Source organism: Peromyscus eremicus, chromosome 8a, assembly GCF_949786415.1.
Source record: "Peromyscus eremicus chromosome 8a, PerEre_H2_v1, whole genome shotgun sequence".
NCBI classification, from domain to species: Eukaryota; Metazoa; Chordata; class Mammalia; order Rodentia; family Cricetidae; genus Peromyscus; species Peromyscus eremicus.
The window spans coordinates 70,457,825-70,477,308 of NC_081423.1; the positions used below are offsets into that span (position 1 = coordinate 70,457,825).

General features: G+C 44.5%; 1 protein-coding gene across 7 annotated transcripts in view; it reads left to right on the forward strand.

Moving 5' to 3' along the window:
- Tex14 (testis expressed 14, intercellular bridge forming factor) overlaps nucleotides 1–19,484 on the forward strand; it is a 133,787-nt gene that overhangs the window by 67,858 nt on the left and 46,445 nt on the right. For all 7 annotated transcript variants that reach the window (XM_059271456.1, XM_059271458.1, XM_059271461.1 and 4 more), the window contains 7 exons: nucleotides 797–927; nucleotides 1,866–1,979; nucleotides 3,988–4,111; nucleotides 5,720–5,898; nucleotides 16,599–16,750; nucleotides 18,241–18,431; nucleotides 18,997–19,147. In XM_059271456.1, coding sequence (XP_059127439.1) covers nucleotides 797–927; nucleotides 1,866–1,979; nucleotides 3,988–4,111; nucleotides 5,720–5,898; nucleotides 16,599–16,750; nucleotides 18,241–18,431; nucleotides 18,997–19,147 — 1,042 coding nt within the window. The remainder of the gene's footprint in view (nucleotides 1–796; nucleotides 928–1,865; nucleotides 1,980–3,987; nucleotides 4,112–5,719; nucleotides 5,899–16,598; nucleotides 16,751–18,240; nucleotides 18,432–18,996; nucleotides 19,148–19,484) is intronic.

Below are 19,484 nucleotides of genomic sequence, written 5' to 3' on the forward strand. Positions count from 1 at the left end.
GGTAGGGAGCATGGCAACTGGCAAGGTAGGCATGCTGCAAGAGCCCTAGCCGAGAGCTCACATCTAGTCCACAGCACAGGGCAGAGAACAGAGAGCTGACTGGGAATGGAGTGCACTTTTTGAAACCTCAGAGCCCACCCCAGTGACACACCTCCTACAACAAGGCCACACCTCTTAATGCTTCCCAAACAGCTCCAGTAAGTGGGGACCAAACATCAGTTCTCATTTAGACTACCACAGTCCCCTTAGTCCCAGTTACATCATTTCAGGTAAGATGTTGGACTTCTGTCTGCGAACCACCTCAGTAAAGGGGAAAGAATATTACAGAATTCAAAATAGTATAAAGTTAATTATGGATCATGTAGGATCATGCCTATGATGCTACCTTTTAGAAGGATGTGTCATTGTAAAAAGAAATGCCAGAAGCTTCATGAGATGGCATACTCCTGTAATCCCAGAACTCAGGAGGTGGAGGCGGGGAGATCATGCATTTGAAGTCTTGTGAGCTACATATTGAGATCTTGTCTCAAAAACAAGTAGTATAGCTGGGCATGGTGGTACACACTTTTAATCCCAACACTTGGAAGGTGAGCAGGCTGATCTCTTTGAGTTTGAGGCTACTGTGGGCTACATAGTGCTAGGCCATGTCTTAAAATTCAGCCAACCAACAACAAAGATGGTACATAGATGTATTTACTAAGTAATCAGCAGCTCTAAGCCAAAGTGACAAGACTCTGCGGGTATTTTGCTTTCCCAGTTTCTTCCCTTGCAATTTGAAGCTGTTCCTTGGTTTCAGTTTTATCTCACTCCAGGGATGCAGCTCACTTATCCAGGATCTCTTCCAGTAATTGGAGAAAAGGAAGTGATTCAAGCTGATGATGAGCCTACCTTTTCTTTCTTCAGTGGCCCCTACATGGTCATGACCAAGTAAGTGGGAGCTGGCCAGTGTCCCCTGGGAAGAGTGGCTTCCTGTGAATTGATAAACTCACATGTGTTTAAGTTAGGGTTTCTCACTGTGTGCATTTTTGGCTGGCTGATTCTTTGTTGTGGTCAGACTTGTGCATTGTAAGATGTTCAGGAATGTGCCTGATCTCTGCCCATTTGGGTACCCTTAGCAGCTGTTCATGCCCCCCTCAGTTGTGACAAGCAGACTGTCTATAGACATTACCAAAGAGCCTCTATCCAGAGGACAGCTGCTCTGAAAAGGTTTGCATTTCAGTATGCTAACCTTTCTGCTTTCTAAAGAATTAGAGGCAGCAAGATGGGGATTATCTTGCCTCTGGAAGGGGCTGTGGCTCTCACCAGCCAAATCCAGGGATCGTGGCAGTAATAGGATTTGGAGATGACAGAAACCTCTTGGATGTGTTCACTCCTCAGAGACCTAGTCTTTGCAGGGTCAGAAGAGCTGCCCTGGCTTTCAGAACCTGGATGCTTCTTTCCTCTTAAAGGAACACACATGTACAAAGCCTCTGGAGGCCTCACAAGGCCCCTTGCCCCCTTGGTTTCTACCCACGCTGTGAGTGTGTTGTCAGGCCACTCCTCCGCCCCACCACTGTTGCTACTGTCTGTCCTGACGGCCTCTTAACTGCGCTCTATTCTCTGATCACAGCCGCCCTCTCCATTTGCCACGCTGCTGTCACCACTGTCTAACCTTAGGAAATTACTCTCTTCCCTTGAATCCTTCTGTGACTTTTGCCCCACCTAATTCTCCAGGGTGCTTTAGACCCTGGGAGGTGGTAGGAGGGAGGATCCAGCCAGCTTAAGGGACAGTAGAGATTCTGTGGTCTGGGTCTGTGGGAAGGAAGACTGGTTCAAGGAAGCAGTGGCCGCTCAACCCCTCCTTGCACTCTCTCCACACCTTTTAGCCTAGTGTGGAACAGGAGCCGAGTCACAGTCAAAGAACTGAACCTCCCCACCCGTCCTCACTGTAGCAGGCTGAGGTTGGCCGACTTGTTGATAGCTGAGCAGGAGCACAGCAGGTAAGGAGAACCAAGAACAAGACCCACTACAGGGCTGGGTGGTGGTGGCGCATGCCTTTAATCCAAGCACTCGGGAAGCAGAGGCAGGAGGGTCTCTGAGTTTGAGGCCAGCCTGGTCTACAGAGTGAGTTCCAGGACAGCCAGGGCTACACAGAGAAACCCTGTCTTGAAAACAACAACAACAACAAAAAAAAAAAATTGCATATAAAGAGAAAGAGGGATTAATGAATAGTATGAAGAGTGTGGATTGTGATGGTAAGGGGCTCAAGTGTGTCAGCTGTCCCATAAGTTATGTCTTTGGATGAACAGGCTCCAGGACCATCTGGTTTTTCTACTGTGGCCCCTGAGACCTGCTCCATTTGGGACACTGTACCCACCAGGAGAGCAAATGATTGTCCTGCTTTCACAGAGCATAGCAGTCCCTGAGATCAGATGTCTGAGAACCACACCTCCACTACTGAGTCTCAGTTCCAAAGGCTTCCTAAAGTTCTAGAGTTCTGTCATTTAGGTCTTGGTGAGTCAGACACTGGATTATTCCACTTAGCCCTGCAGAAGGTGTTTCTAGATAGGTGAAACCCTTGTTTTTGAAGAAGCTAGCCTGAATGACCCACACAATCTGAAAAGACAGGTAGATAGGCATAGTGTATGCTTTGACATGAGGCTGAGTAGGTATGTGACTTTGGACACATTACCTTGACATTAGCTACCTCCTTTTTTTTTCCCTCTAGAACTCACTCTGTAGACCAGGCTGGCCTCGAGACCCACCAGCAGAGAGACCCACCAGCCTCTGCCCCGCCCCCCCCCCAAGTCCTGGGATTAAAGGCGTGTGCCACCACTGCCCGCTGGCTACCTCCTTTCTAGAAGTACTCTACCACTGAGCTATATCCCTAACTCTTAATTGATTACTACATTTCTTTTTGTTGTTGTTGCTTGTTTTTTGAGACAGGGTTTCTTTGTGTAGTCACCCTGGCTATCCTAGAATAGATCTGTAGACCAGACTGGCCTCAAACTCACAGAGATCCACCTGCCTCTGCCTCCCAAGTGCTGGGATTAAAGGTGTTCACCACCACTGCCTGGCTTGGTTATTACATTTCTAAAGTAAGTAGGAGGGTGCACATCTGAGATGATGTATACAGCTTATGCAGGGTGTCTCAGGATTTCTATTGCTGTGACAAAAAACAATGACCAAAAAGCAAGCTGAGGAGGAAAGGGTTTATTTAGTTTACACTTCCGTATAGCTGTTCATCATTGAAGGAAGTCAGGACAGGACCTCAAGCTGGGCAGGAGCTGATGCAGAAGCCATGGAGGAATACTGCTACTAGCTTGCTTCACTTGGCTTTCTTAGTCTGCTTTCTTTTTTTTCCTTTTCTTTTTTTTCCTTTTTTTTCCAGCTGCTTTCTTATAGAATCCAGGACCACCAGCCCAGGGAAGGAACTACCCACAATGGGCTGCTGCCCCCAACCCCCATCAGTCACTAATTAAGATCTACCTTACAGCCAGATCTTACGGAGGCATCTTCTCAATTGAGGTTCCTCCTTCCAGATAACTCTAGTTTGTGTTTCAAGCTGACATAAGACTAGCCAGCACCCAGAGTATCTTGTTTTGTAGGTTTTGACAACACTGTTAATATTGCCACTGATAACTCTTAAACCTTCAGCTTCTTCCAATAGATGTCTCCCCTTCCAGAACTCATTTTATTTTCTAACAAAAATGCTGTATATAAATTGTATTTTGTTGGCTTTTGTTTTTCTGTGTGTTATTTGTTTTTGAAACAAGATCTCATGTATCCCAGACTGGACTTGAGCTCACTATGTAGCAGAGGGTGACCTTGATCTTGACCTTCTCCTGCCTTCCCCTCCCAAGTGCTGAGATTATACGTTGTGCCTCCATGCCTGGCTGTGAATGGGATTTGTTTAGAATGGGTTCAGATGACATCAAAGACTGTCTCCTGCGTTTTCATCATGCTCTCATATGCCCTGTCCCTTATGAAGCTTTTTATCTTGTGTAGCAACCTACGGCACCCCAACCTGCTGCAGCTGATGGCTGTATGTTTGTCCCGGGACCTCAAGGAAATTCGCCTGGTTTATGAGCGTATCACAGTCGGCACACTGTTCAGTGTCCTCCATGAACGAGTAAGTGGTCTTTCTGTAGATTTCCCCAGTTGCTCTCACTCTTCTCCCTGCCCTCTTCCGTGCCCTCTTTGCAGAGTTCTCATTTAGAAGATAGATCTGTAAATCCTTTTCATGGATTGCATATGGTGTAACATGCCAGATAAGACTGATAAGCACATGTTGGAACTAATGGGATTTAATTCTTTTACATTGATTGATCAATTGATTGATTTATATGTCTTGTCTGTCTGTGTACCACCCCATGCCTATGTAGGTCAGAAGACAACTTGTTGGAAAGAGTGTTTTCCTTCCACGGAGGGTTCCAGGGATTGAACTCAGGTCACCAAGCTTGGCAGCAAGCACCTTTACCTCTGAGCCATCTCACTGGTCCTGATACAATAGTCTTCCTTCTTTTCCTTCTTTCATTAAACAAATTTATGGAGGGTGGGTACATAACATGCCACAGTTGTATGTGTGGAGGTCAGAGGATAACTTTGTGGACTTGGTTCCCCCTTCCACCTTTACGTGGGTCTAAGTAATAAAAGCAGGTCCTCAGACTTACATCACAACTGCTTTACCTGCCGAGCCATCTAGTTGGCCTTGTTTTGTTTTGTATTGAGACAGGCTTAACTATGTAACCCCGACCAGCCTCCAACTCATGACCTTCCCACCACTCAGCCTCCTAAGTGCTGGGATTGCAGATGTGTACCACAATTTCTGGCTTCTCAAGTCTTGCTTTCTTATCAGCCCTTCAGTAGCTCAACAGAGCCAGAAATATATTGATGCAATTCTAGCCAAGCCATTGGCCACAGGTTCACATTTTACTTGTGCTCTGTCCTGGTTTGTTACTCTTTTCTTCTCACCTCTCAGATTTCCTTGGGATGGAGGAGTATCTCTGTGATTGACAGATCTTGTGACTGAGTGTTCTTTGGGCTGGGATATGGCTTCCAGGAGTTCTTTCTCTGTGACCTTATTCTAAATACCATGGCTGAGGGGCTGGAGAGATGGCTCAGTGGTTAAAAGCACTGACTGCTCTTCCAGAGGACTTAGGTTCAATTCTCAGCACCCACATGGCAGCTCACAACTGTCTGTAACTCCAGTTCCAGGGGACCTGACACCTATGGCAAAACTCAATGCACATAAAAAAATAAAAGTAAATACCATGGCTGGGAGTAAAGAGAGACGCGCCCTGCCCCCCCCCCCCCCCCATGAGTCTCTCTTCTTCATCTGATAGGGCTATTGCAACTTGTAGAGTCCTTTAAGCTTCCAGGTTCTCCCAGCCCCAGAATTGGATAGGGAGGTGCCAGGGCAGATTTACTGGTGGGAGTGAAGGGACCGCCCCTCCCTGACAGTTTCCCCATGTTAAGCTGGAATGCAGATACCAAGTTTAGAGTACTTTGTTCTATTTTGTTAAGCTAGAAAGCAGCTTACCTGTAGGAAAGGAGCTGAGGTTTGCAGCCAGGGGCCTGGATCAGTGGAACTACAGATCAGTCACTTAACCTCACTGGCATTTAGGCTCCCCCTCTGCTAAATGAGAATACCGGGAAGTGTAAGGACCAAATGAAGACTTTGGAAATGACACCAGGAGGTCTTTTCTTTTGTTTTTGGAACTCTCTCTCTCGCTTGCAGAGGTCCCAGTTCCCAGTGTTGCACATGGAAGTGATTGTACACTTACTGCTCCAGATTGCTGATGCCTTGATATACCTGCATTCCCGAGGCTTTGTCCATCGCTCCCTTAGCTCCTACGCTGTCCACATTGTCTCTGCAGGAGAAGCAAGGCTGACCAACCTGGAATATATGATGGAAAGGTAGGTATAGCCTCCAGTGTAGCTTCTTTCTGAAGAGGGACTCTCTGGGGGACCTTTGTTAGAGCGCTGAAATCTAATCTGTTCAGGTTTCATAATTGGTGGTAAAATTGTCTGTCAGCACAGAAAGATTTACCAGATGCAAAGACTATAGATAAACTGCTTAAAAAATGTGTCCTTGGGCTGGAGAGATGGCTCAGAGGTTAAGAGCACTGACTGCTCTTCCAGAGGTCATGAGTTCAATTCCCAGCAACCACACCGTGGCTCACAACCACCTATAATGAGATCTGGCGCCCTCTTCTGACCTGCAGATATACATGCAGGCAGATCACTGTGTACATAATAAATAAATCTTAAAAAAAAAAAAAGAAAAAAATGTGTCTTACATTGTGTGTGTGTTTGTGTGTATGTGTGTAAGAAAGAGAGAGAGAGGGAGGGAGGAAGGGAGGGGGGAGGGGGGAGGGGGGGAGGGGGAGGGCAACTTATGGTACTTTCCTTCCACCATGTGGGTCCTGAGGATGAAATCCAGGTCATCAGGTTGCTGTCGGGAACTTTCCCATTGAAGCCTCTCACCAGTCCTCCTTTTTGTTTTCTGAGGTGGGGTCTTGTGTGTAGCTCACTAGCGTGTAGTTCAGGCTGGACTTGAGTTCACAGTCCTCTTTCCTCTGCTTCTCAAGAGCTTTTGCAGGTATGCGTTGCCACATCTGGCTGCGAAGTTACTTCTGCTTAGGGCAGTGTCATTTTCATAAACATGTAACATGCCCATATTAACCAATGTATATCATAGCCTCTTTGCACTCTAAAATTTTCCACTTGGTACAACAGAGTTGTATTATCTTTTGGGTTTTTGAGATAGGATTTCTCTGTTTAGCTCTGGCTGTCCTGGAACTCCATCCATGCTCTGTAGACAGCCTTAGAGAACTTCTTACCTCTGCGTTCAGAGTGCTGGAATAAAAGGTGTGTGCCACGGCCCTGGGCAGAGTTGTATGTTCTTACCTTGTAATCTGTTATGTGTGTTGAAAGAGGCCTTGTTATACATTTCTCCCATTAGTGGCCAGCCACCCTTCAGGCCTCAGTTGCCCACTGCATTATTTTCATTGCTAGTCAGGGAGTAAGAGAAAGCATAGAGGGTACATAGATTTGGGGCTAACCTGAAGTGGGCACATCACAGCTGCTCACTTTGCTCTGGGCCAGATCCAATTACCTTCTTATTGAATGGAGACTCAGAAATGTACCTTAGCTGTAGAAGAGAGGAAGTAATAGGCACCAGTGAGCCTTATCTTCTGCTGAATAACAAAGGCACACTGTTCCTTCAAGGGACCCAAGCACAGTGGGAGACACTTAAAACAACTCCCTTATTCAAACACTGGTAGTTGGGCTTAGTTTCCTACTGGGATGAGGCCAGAGACTGACTCTTAATTCCCCACACCAGGCTCAAGGAGGCAGAGGGCCTCTGCTGTACATCCTCAATGCCATCCACAGCTCGGGGCCTTTGGCACCACGTTGGTTCTGTTCTGGACACTGCTCTTAGCCACTGGACAGACTCTGCTCACTTACACCTTTTTTCTTTGTCCGCTCACCACCCATACCTGGTGCTGTGCTTCTGAGTTACAGCATGATTTTGCTGCTTACATTCCCCAGTAATTTACTGCTGTCACTACATGCAAAGCTCAGTGAGGACAGAAATTAGTTTTTATTCTCTGCTGGCTCCCAATTGCTGAGAACAGGCCCTGACTCATGGGCACTCAGTGGGAATGAAACAAAGTTTCTTACCTTTCTATACACCAGTGGTTCTTGTGCTCTGTCTTAAAGGAGGGCAGGGGCTAGCTTGTGCTTGGTCCTGAGGACCTTGGTAAGGACTCTGAATTTTACCCTAACCATTGAGATACTGTGGGACATGTTTTTAGAGTATTAGAGTATCATAGATGATTTATGGGTTAAGAATCTCTCTGGCTCTTGTGTGTGAAGGGCCTGTGAGAGCAAGAGAGAGACAAGGGATCAGAGAGGGCGTGACTGGAAGCTGCTGGAGTTTTCTGTGAAGTAGCAACAGAGGTCAGGTGGCAATCGTCAGTCAAGCCTCAGGTTTGTTCTTTCTCAATCCTAGTTCAAACCCTTCAGGGTGGACCAGTGAGATAGCTCAGCAAGTAAAAGTGCTTGCCACACAAGCCTGACACCCTGAGCAGGAGCCCCACAACCCATGGTGGAAGGAGAGGATTGCCACCTGGAAGCTGTCTCTCCCCTGCCCACCCCAGACAAGATTTTTCTGTGTAGCCTTGGTTATCCTGGAACTCACTCTGTAGCCCAGGCTGGGCTCAAACTCAGAGATCCACCTGCCTCTGCCTCCCTAGTGTTGGGATTAAATGTGTGCACCACCACCACTTGGCTGTGAAAGTTGTCTTTTGATACCACCACCTGCACGCATGCACAAAACAAAACAAACAAAAACTTTGAAAGGCTCCTTGTTGCCTGCAGGAGTAGGTTCCGACAATTTAGGAAGCCATCCTAAATGTGCACACTTCCTAGGAGGGGCTCTGATAATATTGCACTGTCATCCTTACCCACTTCTACCTGGTTAGTTTCATTTACCTTTTTGAGACAGAGTCTCAAGTAGCCCAGGCTAGGCTCACACTTACTAGATAGTCAAGAATGGCCTTGAACTCCTGATCCTTTTGCCTCTCCCTCTCAAGTGCTGGGGGTCTAGGCCTTTGCTGCAGTTCTAGACACTTGCTGGTTATTTGAACCCACTTTCAGTCTGTTCCCTTTCTGTGTTGCTCACCATATTTGCCATATCTAGTGTGCTTTGTATATACTTATTCTCCACACTTGCAGTTTTCTTTTCTTTTTAATAGTTATCATTTTGGTTTTCGAGACATGGTTTCTTTTGTAGCCTTTGGCTGTCCTGGAACTCGATCTGTAAAACAAGCTGGCCTTGAATTCACAGACTTCCGCCTACCTCTGCCCTCTGAGTGCTGAGATTAAAGGTGTGCACCATCACTGCCTGGCTAAAATTTTTATTATTAGTAGTAGTAGTATTAGTAGTAGTAGTAGTAGTAGAAGTAGTAGTGAGGAAGGTTTTTTTTTTTTTTTTTTTTTGGTTTTTCGAGACAGGGTTTCTCTGTGTAGCTTTGCGCCTTTCCTGGAACTCACTTGGTAGTCCAGGCTGGCCTCGAACTCACAGAGATCCGCCTGGCTCTGCCTCCCGTGTGCTGGGATTAAAGGCGTGCGCCACCACCGCCCGGCGGTTTTTTTTTTTTTTTTTTTTTTTTTATTTATTTTTATTTTTTTATTTTATTATGTACATAATGTTCTGCCTGCAGGCCAAAGAGGGCACCAAATCTCATTACAGATGGTTGTGAGCCACCATGTAGTTGCTGGGAATTGAACTCAGGACCTCTGGAAGAGCAGCCAGTGATCTTAACTGCTGAGCCATGTCTCCAGCCCCCTAAAAATATTTTTAAAGTATATGTACATGTGTGTAAGTATGTGCACATATGTGTAACTGCCTCAAAAGGACAGCAGTATCAGATCCCCTTGGAGCTGTAGTTATAAATGGTTGTGAACAACCCAACATGGGTGCTAGGAACTGAACTGGGGTCCTTTGAATGACCAGTATGTGCTTTTAACCATTGAGCCATGTCTTTAGTCCCATTTTTTTTGGGTCTTTTTTACCACTAAGTCTTGCTATGTAACTCTGGTTGGCCTGGAATTCATTGTGTAGTCTTGGCTGGCCTCAAATTTGTAACAGTCCTGGTACCTCTGCCCCCTGGGTGTTGAGATTATAGTCATGCCCAGATCTAATTTTTTTTGAGACAGGGTTTCTCTGTGCAGCTCTGGCTGTCCTGGTACTCACTCTGTAGACTAGGCTAGCCTGGAACTCATAAGAGATCCACCTGCCTCTGCCTCCCAAGTGCTGGGATTAAAGGCGAGCACCACCACTGCCCAGCTCCCAGATCTAATTTTCAAAACATGTATTTGTGTATGTGTGTGTGTGCATGAGGACCAGAGGTCAACATCATGTGTCTTCTTTTTTTTTTTTTTTTTTAAAGATTTATTTATTCATTATGTATACAGAAGAGGGCGCCAGATCTCATTACAGATGGTTGTGAGCCACCATGTGGTTGCTGGGAATTGAACTCAGGACCCCTGGAAGAACAGTCAGTGCTCTTAACCTCTGAGCTATCTCTCCAGCCCCTCATGTGTCTTCTTAAGTTGCTCTCTACCCCAGGGTCCTCTTGTCTCTGGATTCCCAGCACTGAGATTGTAGAGAGGCTGGGAGCCTCAGTCTTCCCCAACAGGAAATTCTCAGCACTCAATGATAAAAGAAAGACTTATTTTATTAGCACACAGCTGTATCCTGTAGCTATTGCTTAAAGATGCCTATCCCCATCAGAAATATTTCATGGTTTATATAAGATTAGGTCTTGTCATGATCTGTGACCATTATCTTTTTGTCTCCACCCCGAAGGAGAAACCCCCCCCACCCCACCCCAGCTAATCAAGTTTTACAGAAGCTGAAATTTGCAAGGTTTTACTTAAGACAGCTTTATCTTTAGCAAACAGGACTTGCTGTCTAAGCAGATGTTGGTGTTGGTCACTTCCTAAGGGAGATGAGCAGATGTCACCCTTTCCAGAAAATAAGAATGGGCAAGCAGGTTCACAAAGCAGAAGCCAACAGTTCAGTGTTAGCTCTGTTGTCTCAGATCAGAGGTAGTTTCTTTTTTCTTTTTTCTTTTTTTTTTTTAAAGATTTTATTTATTTATTATGTATACAGTGTTCTGTCTGCACATATCCCTGCAGGCCAGAAGAGGGCGCCAGATCTCATTACAGATGGTTGTGAGCCACCATGTGGTTGCTGGGAATTGAACTCAGGACCTTTGGAAGAGCAAGCAGTGCTCTTAACCTCTGAGCCATCTCTCCAGCCCCCAGAGGTAGTTTCTTATTCCAATGTAACCTCATAATTAATATTAAAGCTTTCTATTCTTCTTTCCTTCACTCCTCCCCTTTGGAGGTGATTAATTTCATATAAGGCTCCAATTTTATAATTCTGCTTCATCAGGAGCCCAATCATCCAGGGTCCATCTGCTGTGTTACTAAGTAGGGGGACTAAGAAGTCAACACCATTTGTAACTTTATAGCTCCTATACAGGATCGAATGAACTGGAGCAGATAGAGTGTAGGGTTCAAATGACAGACTCAGAATGACCATGCTAAAGGCATCAGCCGAAATTTCTGATTCCAGGAGTCTGAGGAGTGTTTTTAGTGCTTTTCTTTTTCCGGCTGTTACCTTTAGCTGTTTAACCGTTACATCTCTGCCTGCTCCTAATTTATTAGCACAGCAGCAGCAGTCTTTGTTTAAGAATCCTCCCTTCTCTGCTGTTGGTAGATTTAGACCTCTTCTGGAAGATCACTTCTGCAAGGGAATCTACTTGGTCCTGTGTTGTTCTTACTGCTTCACTTACGTGTTCCCTGCCTTTTATAGGCTGGTTAGACAGATCATTGTGGTGTATTTCTAAAGATGCTATTGCTCTGACCCCCCAGGCCCACTGCTAGAGGGATGAGAATAAAAGCGCTTTTAAGCCTGCCATGGGCTTGTACCTATGGTAAAATAGGAGATTCATTACCTTAAGCTATCTTATCTCATGGATTTATATAAACCAGAGTACGAAGCCCCATCCACTTAGGAGGGAGGCATTGGTGGGCCCAAGTTCTTACAATTCCCAGGACCACCGCCCTGGTTGTGGCAGCACCCACAGTGAGCTGGGCCTTCCTCTATCAAGATTCAACCAAGAAAATGTTTCACAGGCTTGCCTATAGGCCAGTGTGGTGGGGGATTTTCTCAATTTAGGTTCCCTCTTCTAGCTTGTGGCAAGTTGACAGTAAATACCCAGGATAGTTGTGTTCGCTCAGTATTTGCTGCATGGTTGGATGAATCTAGATGAAAAGAACACTTAACAGTACAAAAATCAGGCTTAACTACTTGGGCTCTATAATCCAGGGCAGCTAAAGTTTGGGATGTTTTGCTTGATAATACTATTAGAGACTTCAAAGGCTGACAGAAATGAAATCATTAGTTAAGAGTGCCATCTGCTGTTGAGAAGACAGCATAACAGTTTATTCTGGTTTTGTGCTCCCATAGAAATAGAAATCCTGAAGTGAAACGCAGTTTGGAGATTGCCTGGCCCAACCCTACACCTCCCCCCCCCAACCCCCCGTGCCTTTTAAATTATGGTGCTGGGGACCAATCCCAGGGCTGCACGTATGCTAGGTAGGTGTGGTGATATATTGTGTCCCCCAGTATATTGTGCACCCTAATAAACTTACCTGGGGTCAGAGAACAGAACAGCCACTAGACATAGAGGACAGAAAATGGTGGCACACACACCTTTAATCCTAGCGTTCCAGGGGCAGAGATCCATTCGGATCTCTGTGATTTCAAGGCCACACTGGAAACTAAGCCAGGCATGGTGGCATACACCTTTAATCCCAGGAAGTGATGGCAGAAAGCAGAAAGGTATATAAGGCGTGAAAACCAGGAACTAGAGGTTTTTTAAGGTTTATTGGCTTTTGAGCATCAGTTCAGCTGAGATCCATTCGAATGAGGACTCAGAGGCTTCCAGTCTGAGGAAACAGGATCAGCTGAGAAGTTGGCAAGGTGAGGTTAGCTGTGGCTTGTTCTGCCTCTCTGATCTTCCAGTATTCACCCCCAATACCTGGCTTTGGATTTGTTTTTATTAATAAGACCATTTGAAATTCGTGTTCCAGGTAGGTGCTACACACTAAGCTACAGCCTCAGCCTAGCCCTGTCCTTTTTATACAGGAAAATGAGGTCCGGAAGGGTGAAGGGATGGTGTCCAGGGACCCAGCCAGTTGGTTAGTGGCACAACTGAATGGAGCCAGATGGTAGGAAATGCCCCTAGGCCACAGGCAGGATGCACTGGAGGTTAGTGCAGGAAGATCAGCTTGGAGGCACTAGGATGGAGCTAGGGGCCACAATAGGAAGATGGGCAACACGTTGAGGAGCTGGTGTTAACAGTTGCGGATGGAGCTGGGGTGGAAGGAGGAAGGAGAGAATGTAAGCGGTAGCTAAGGCTGATGAGGAACACACTGGGCATGGGAGAGATAGTGTGAGATTTGGGCTTGCTGACCTCAGATGGAACTGCAGGCAGAAATGGCAATCCGGAAGTCATCATAGCCGTCACAGTACACCTTTCCTTGTAACGTAAGTTAATGGAACCATGAATCCAGATAGCTTTCAACTCTGCATTTGTTTTGGGTAACACTCTACTTGGGCTCATTGGTTTGTTTAACGTCCTTGTCAACATTCCATCTCCTGGCATAAAAGTGGTGCAGCAGTTTTTTCTACTCTTAATTCCTCAATTGCATCTTTAGAGCAGGACGCCACTCGACCCTGCAAGTGGTGTCACATAGCTACACCCAAATGTAATTTTAAAACGGCATCCCAGAAAACTTCACTGCCCTACAGTGACAGCCAAAATAGAAGGTGCCATCCTCAGCACCACTCCAGCCCTTTTCCTTGTTGGCATGGAATACAAGGCCTCTCGTACGATAAGTGAGCACTTGAGCTATATCCCAGTCCTCCTATATAGCTCCAGAGAAAGAAGAAAGGCTGTAAAAGAAGAAAGTAAGAACACAAAGAAAGGATTTGAATTCTGGTTATGACTTGTCCATGGTTAGGACCTTAGCTAAGCCAGAGAAGCCTGTGGTTCCTTTGGAGAAATGCCCAGCTTGAAGAAAGAAGCATGGTAGTTTCCCAAAATGTATTACAAACAATAGAAAACCCATTGCCTTTTGGGGGATAGCTGAGGAAGAGCACTTGTCTAGCATGCATGAGCATCCCCAGTACTCCCTTAAAACAGAACCATAACAAAAAAAGGCCTATTGACTTTTTGTAGTGTTAATGTAATTTATGTTAATTTAATATATAATTATATGGTGAATATTCCAAATTTGTACATTAAATATATAAATATTTGTATATTAAGTGTGTGTGCATATCACAATACACAATTCCCCAGTTTATCATTCAGTGATACAAATAAAAAGCCAGGATCATATTTTCTAATTCATGGCTTCCTGACATCACTGCTCTGTCAAAGGCCCTGCTGGGTGGGTTGGGTGCTGTGGAAGTAGATCTGGGAGGAATTGGGGAGAGTAGGTAAATATGATTAAAAAAAAATACAATGTATAAAATTCTCAAAGAATTAATTCAAATATCATTAAAAAATCCCACTGATAGAAACTTCAATCTGAGAAGCCCATCCTAGCTTCTGAAATCTGTGCTTATGCCAGACCAGCAAAGAACTTGTATTTGAGACAGAGTCTCACTGTATTCCTGGCTGGCCTGAACTTGTTCTGTAGACCAGGGTGGGATTGCACTCACAGAGATTTGCTGCCTCTGACTCCCAAGTATTGGGATGTCTTAGTTAATTTTCTGTTGCTGTGACAAAGCACCATAACTAAGGCAATTTAGAAACAGAATTGTTTAATTGGCTTCAGTTCCAGACGATTGGAGTCCATGATGGAGGAACAAAGTCATGCGGCAGCCACACTGAGAGCTCACGTCTTGGTCCACAGTAGGAGGCAGAGAGAGCTCTGGGAAGTGTGCCAGTCAACCTCCCTCAACTAGTCCACGCCTCCTAATCCTTCCCTAACAGTTCCACCAGCTGGGGACCAAGTGTTCAAACATGAGCCTGTGGGGGCTGTTCTCACTCTCACCACCACATGGAAATACAGGCATGTGTCATCACCTATAGCCTTCTCACTTTTAGTAACAATTTAAAAAAATGTTTTTATGGGTTGGGGGTTTAGTTCAGTGGTAGAGTGCTTGCCTAGCAAGTGCAAGGCCCTGGGTTTGATCCTCAGCTCCAAAAAACAAATGTTTTTATTTTATGTATATGAGCATTTTGCCTGCATGTATGTATATATGTGTGTCATGTGCATGCCTGGTGTCCACAGACACCAGAAGAGGGATTTGGACTCCCTGGAACTAGAGTTACAGGCAGTTGTGACCCACCATGTGCTGGGAACTTAACCCAGGTCCTTTGCTCTACCTCCGAGGTGCTTAGATAATAGGTATGTGAGTGCTGGAGCATGAACTCAGGGCCTTATAACACGCTATGCAGGCACTCTGCCAACTAAGCTACATCCCCAGCCCCAGAATAACTTAGCTGCTAATTATCAGTGAGCAGTCATCAGACCTTTACCAAGTGCCTGCCATTGTGGCCATATTATTTCTTACTTGGTGGGATGAGTACTTTATGCCCCACAGAGTGTTGCCACATCCATAATTTCATCTGATTAACATGACAGCCATGGGTATTCAGTACTGATTTCACTTCATCCCGAGGCCTCTTGTTGGCCTAGGAGACATTTATGATAGTCTGACTTGGCTCTTAAGGTGTTTAGTTGAGCAGATAAATTATTTATGCAAATCAGGGAACTTTGATGAACTATAGAGCTCATTCCCCAGAGGACATGAGTTTAGAACAGAAGCATTCATGAGCTGGGCATGGTGGTGCATGCTTTTAATCCCAGGACTCAGGGAGGCAGAGGCAGGTGGATCTCTGTGAGTTTTATGTCATAGGATAAAGGCTCTTGCCACTAATCCTGACAACCTGAGGTCAACCCCTGGGTTCCACATGGTGGGAAGAGAGAGCTAATTCTCACAGATCATCCTCTTATCTCCACATGCGCAGTCTGGTACACGCACATATACACATACACACAGTAAATAAATGTAATGAAATATATATATATATATATATATATATATATATATATATATATATATATTTAAAGATTTATTTATTATGTATACAGTGAGTGTTCTGTCTGTAGGCCAGAAGAGGGAGCCAGATCTCATTGTAGATGGTTGTGAGCCACCATATGGTTGCTGGGAATTGAACTCAGGACCTCTGGAAGAACAGCCAGTGCTCTTAACCTCTGAGCCATCTCTCCAGCCCCATGAAATATATTTTTAAAATGATAAAGTAGTGGTGGTGGTGCATGCATTTAATCCCAGCACTTGGGAGGCAGAGGCAGGTGGACCTCTGTAGACCAGGCCAACCTGGTCTACAGAGTGAGTTCTAGGACAGCCAGAGATGCTGTTACACAGAGAAACCCTATTTTGAAAAACCAAAAAAGAAAAAATATATAGCTACTATATATGTATGTGTGTGTATAAATAGCTACTATATATGTATATATACATATATATAGCTGCTCTCAGAGAGATAAATGCAAGATATAATAACAAATTTAAGTAATAACTATTCTGCAGTTAATAAAACAGTACTACTTTTAAAGTAGGTGATCAGGGAAGGGCTTCTTAAGGAGGCAACTTTCAAATTAATGTCTTGGCCACAAGAAACAGCCAGTCACTGAGCGTGCCAGGGAGAAGGAACTACTCATGCAGTGTGGAAGTGGGATGTCTTCCTAGTGCAAGTGAAAGGTGGTCCCTGTGGTTTGAATGGAGTGTGAGTGGGAATGTAGGGTCAGGCAAGCAGGAATGGTAAGGAGTTGTACGTATTGGAAGGGCTCCGAGGCAGTGAATGTTAACTCAGTGTCTCATCGAATTTTCGGAAGCTCCAGGAGATTGATATCTCATTGGAAAATATTCATGTGCACTGTGTGGTGATCCTAATGACTCCTTAAGAGAAATCTGCCTGTGTTTCCTTCCACAGCCAGGACGATGGTGTACACAGGGACATGACTCGAGTGCCCCTGCCCACCGAGCTCTACAACTGGGCTGCACCAGAAGTGATCTTACAGAAGGCGGCCACTGTGAAGTCAGACATCTACAGTTTTTCCATGATCATACAAGAGATTTTAACAGGTGATCGAGGAGTGCATTCCAAGTTGATCAGAGTCCTTATTTTTAGGTTAGAGATTTCCTCCAGGAGTTACTTAGTTTTATGAAAATTCAGAACTTAAGAAAAAAAATCCTGAAGGATCTTTTCTGTTTGTCTGTTTTTCTGAGATAGGGTCTCTATCATGAATCCCTGGCTGTCCTGGAACTCGTTATGTAGACCAGGCTGGCTTCTGCCTCCTGAGTTCTAGGAATAAAAGCATGCACCACTACACCTGGCTTCAAGGATCTTCTTTGTGCTTATTAGACACAAGATAGTTTCCCAGAAATCTCTAACTATTTAAGACTCAGAAAAACCCATATCTGCTTGCTAGTGACAAGGCACTTAACTGAAGCAAAAAATAGGGACTGGTAGATGTATACATGATGTCACTTGAAAAAAAAAAGAAAGCCCTTTGGAACCTACATGACTTCAAGTGAAGTACTCATGTAACTAAGACAAAAGGACTCCTTCACGAGAGAGAGACAGACATAACCACATGCATACACACTTTTAAAACCACATTGCAGGGAGGGAGTAGGCCAGAGTCAGCTGCCCTTTGGATGTTTGCCATCCCAGAGGCAGAACTACACTCTTGATGACATGAATTCGTGGTCTGTTCAGCTTGGTGGCCAAGCATTGCCTTGTCTCCAGTTCTACTCCGGACCCCCATGTGTGCGGGGTGCTGGACTGCTGCTCGCCGTCTCTGACATGGATGGATTTCCCTGGTACTTAGGTTAAGTGGCTCCAAGTGGTTTCTCTGTGGGAAGAAAGTAATGTTTAAAAGGGTCCAAGGGCTTGACTAAGTTCTTAACAACTTCTGATTTATTTTTTCCTTTCTTTTATTTCTCTACATGTTATTCTGTATTTTAAATGTTTTTATTAGCATATGTTAATTATATATAGTAATTGGTTCCATGATGAAGTTTTTATACATGTATAAAATACATGTTGATCATATTCACCCTCATTGTTCTCTTTTATTTTTGATTTTATTTTATGTGTTTTTTGGGTATTTTATGGGTATTTATTTTATGGGTATTTTGTCTGCATGCATGTCTATGCACTTCTTGTGTGCCTGGTGCCTGCAGAGCCTAGAAGAGAACATTGGATTCCTGGAACTAAGGTTACTGATGATTGTGAACAGCCATGTGGGTGCTGGGACTTGAACCTGGGTCCTCTGGAAGAGTAGCCAGTGTTCTTAACTGCTGAGCCATCTCTCCACCCCCCATGTTACCCACTCCTGTCCCCCTCTCACTCATTCCCAACTAGTCCTCTTTCTACTTTCATGTCTGTCTGTCTGTCTGTCTCTTTTTTCCATGACCTGGTTAGTTCCATGAGGGTTTTTTTTTTACAGTCACAGGGGCAAGAGGTAATTACAGAGACATAGGTAACTTACCAGTGGATACAACACTGTAGAAAATCACTGATTTTCTTATGTCTTAATCTTATTCCTACCTATTACTTTTCCTTATAGACAGCATACCCTGGAATGGCTTGGATGGCTCGGTTATTAAAGAAACCATAGCCTTGGGAAGTTATTTAGAAGCTGATGTCAGGCTTCCAGAACCTTATTATGATATTGTTAAGTCAGGTATCCACGCCAAGCAGAAAAATCGAACAATGAACCTACAAGATATTCGGTATATTCTGAAGAATGACTTAAAGGCAAGCCCTGAAATTGGGAGAAGTTTGTTTCTGCTCTCTACTTCATTGGGTTAGAGACCAGGAAGCTAGAGGCCCAGTTTTTCAAACCGTTTGTAATGGAGGACAGTGGTGCATGCCTGTAGATGCATGTGATGCAAGTGCATGGGTTGGGGATACTGAAACAGGATCAGGAGTTTGAGATGATCCTGGATTACATAGAAAGTTGAAAGCTAGTGTAGAGGTATGGCTGGGTCTCAGATATCCTCTTTTTTTTTTTTTTTTTTTTTTTAAATACTGTGTTGCTGAGAAAAGCCTATTTGTTTAACTTAGTGAAGGCAGAGAATTTAACTCAGAGAATTTAGGATAGATGCTGGGGAAGTTGTAGGATAAAGATTCAGTGAATGGCAGAATTGGAATAATAATAAACTAGTTAATTAGGAATAATAGCCAGTCTGCCTAATAAGAATAAGGAGGAAGTATCTGATATGTGTGTGTGTGTGTGTGTGTGTGTGTGTGTGTGTGTGTGTTTCTAAAAACATGGAATTTGGATGACTTCAAATGTGTCCTTGACAATGTTTTGTTATAGGAGTTTCTTGGAGCTCAGAAAACTCAGCCAACTGAGAGCCCCAGAATGCAGAGCTATGAAGCCCACCCTGATGTTAATCCCTGTCTAGGGCTAACTTCAGAGTATCAAAAAGATACTCCAGACTTGGACATCAAAGAGCTAAAGGAAATGGGTATGACTTGAACTCACAAAGCATTACTTTGATAACAGTGGGATGACTTGAGTGTTTTGTTTTACATTTTAAAATTGTGTGTATGTGTGCTAGTACATATGTGCCATGGTGCATGTATGGGGGTCAGTTCTCTCCTTTCACCATGTGGTCCTGGGAATCAAGCTTGCCATCAGGCTTAATGGCAAGTGCCTTTACCTACTGAGCCATCTTATTGGCTCTTTTTTTTTTTTCAAAGAGAGATTTATTTTATGAGTGTTCTGGCTGCATGTATGCCTGTGCACCAACATCCATGCCTGATGCCCAGGGAATCCAGAAGAGTTATATATATGGTTGTGAT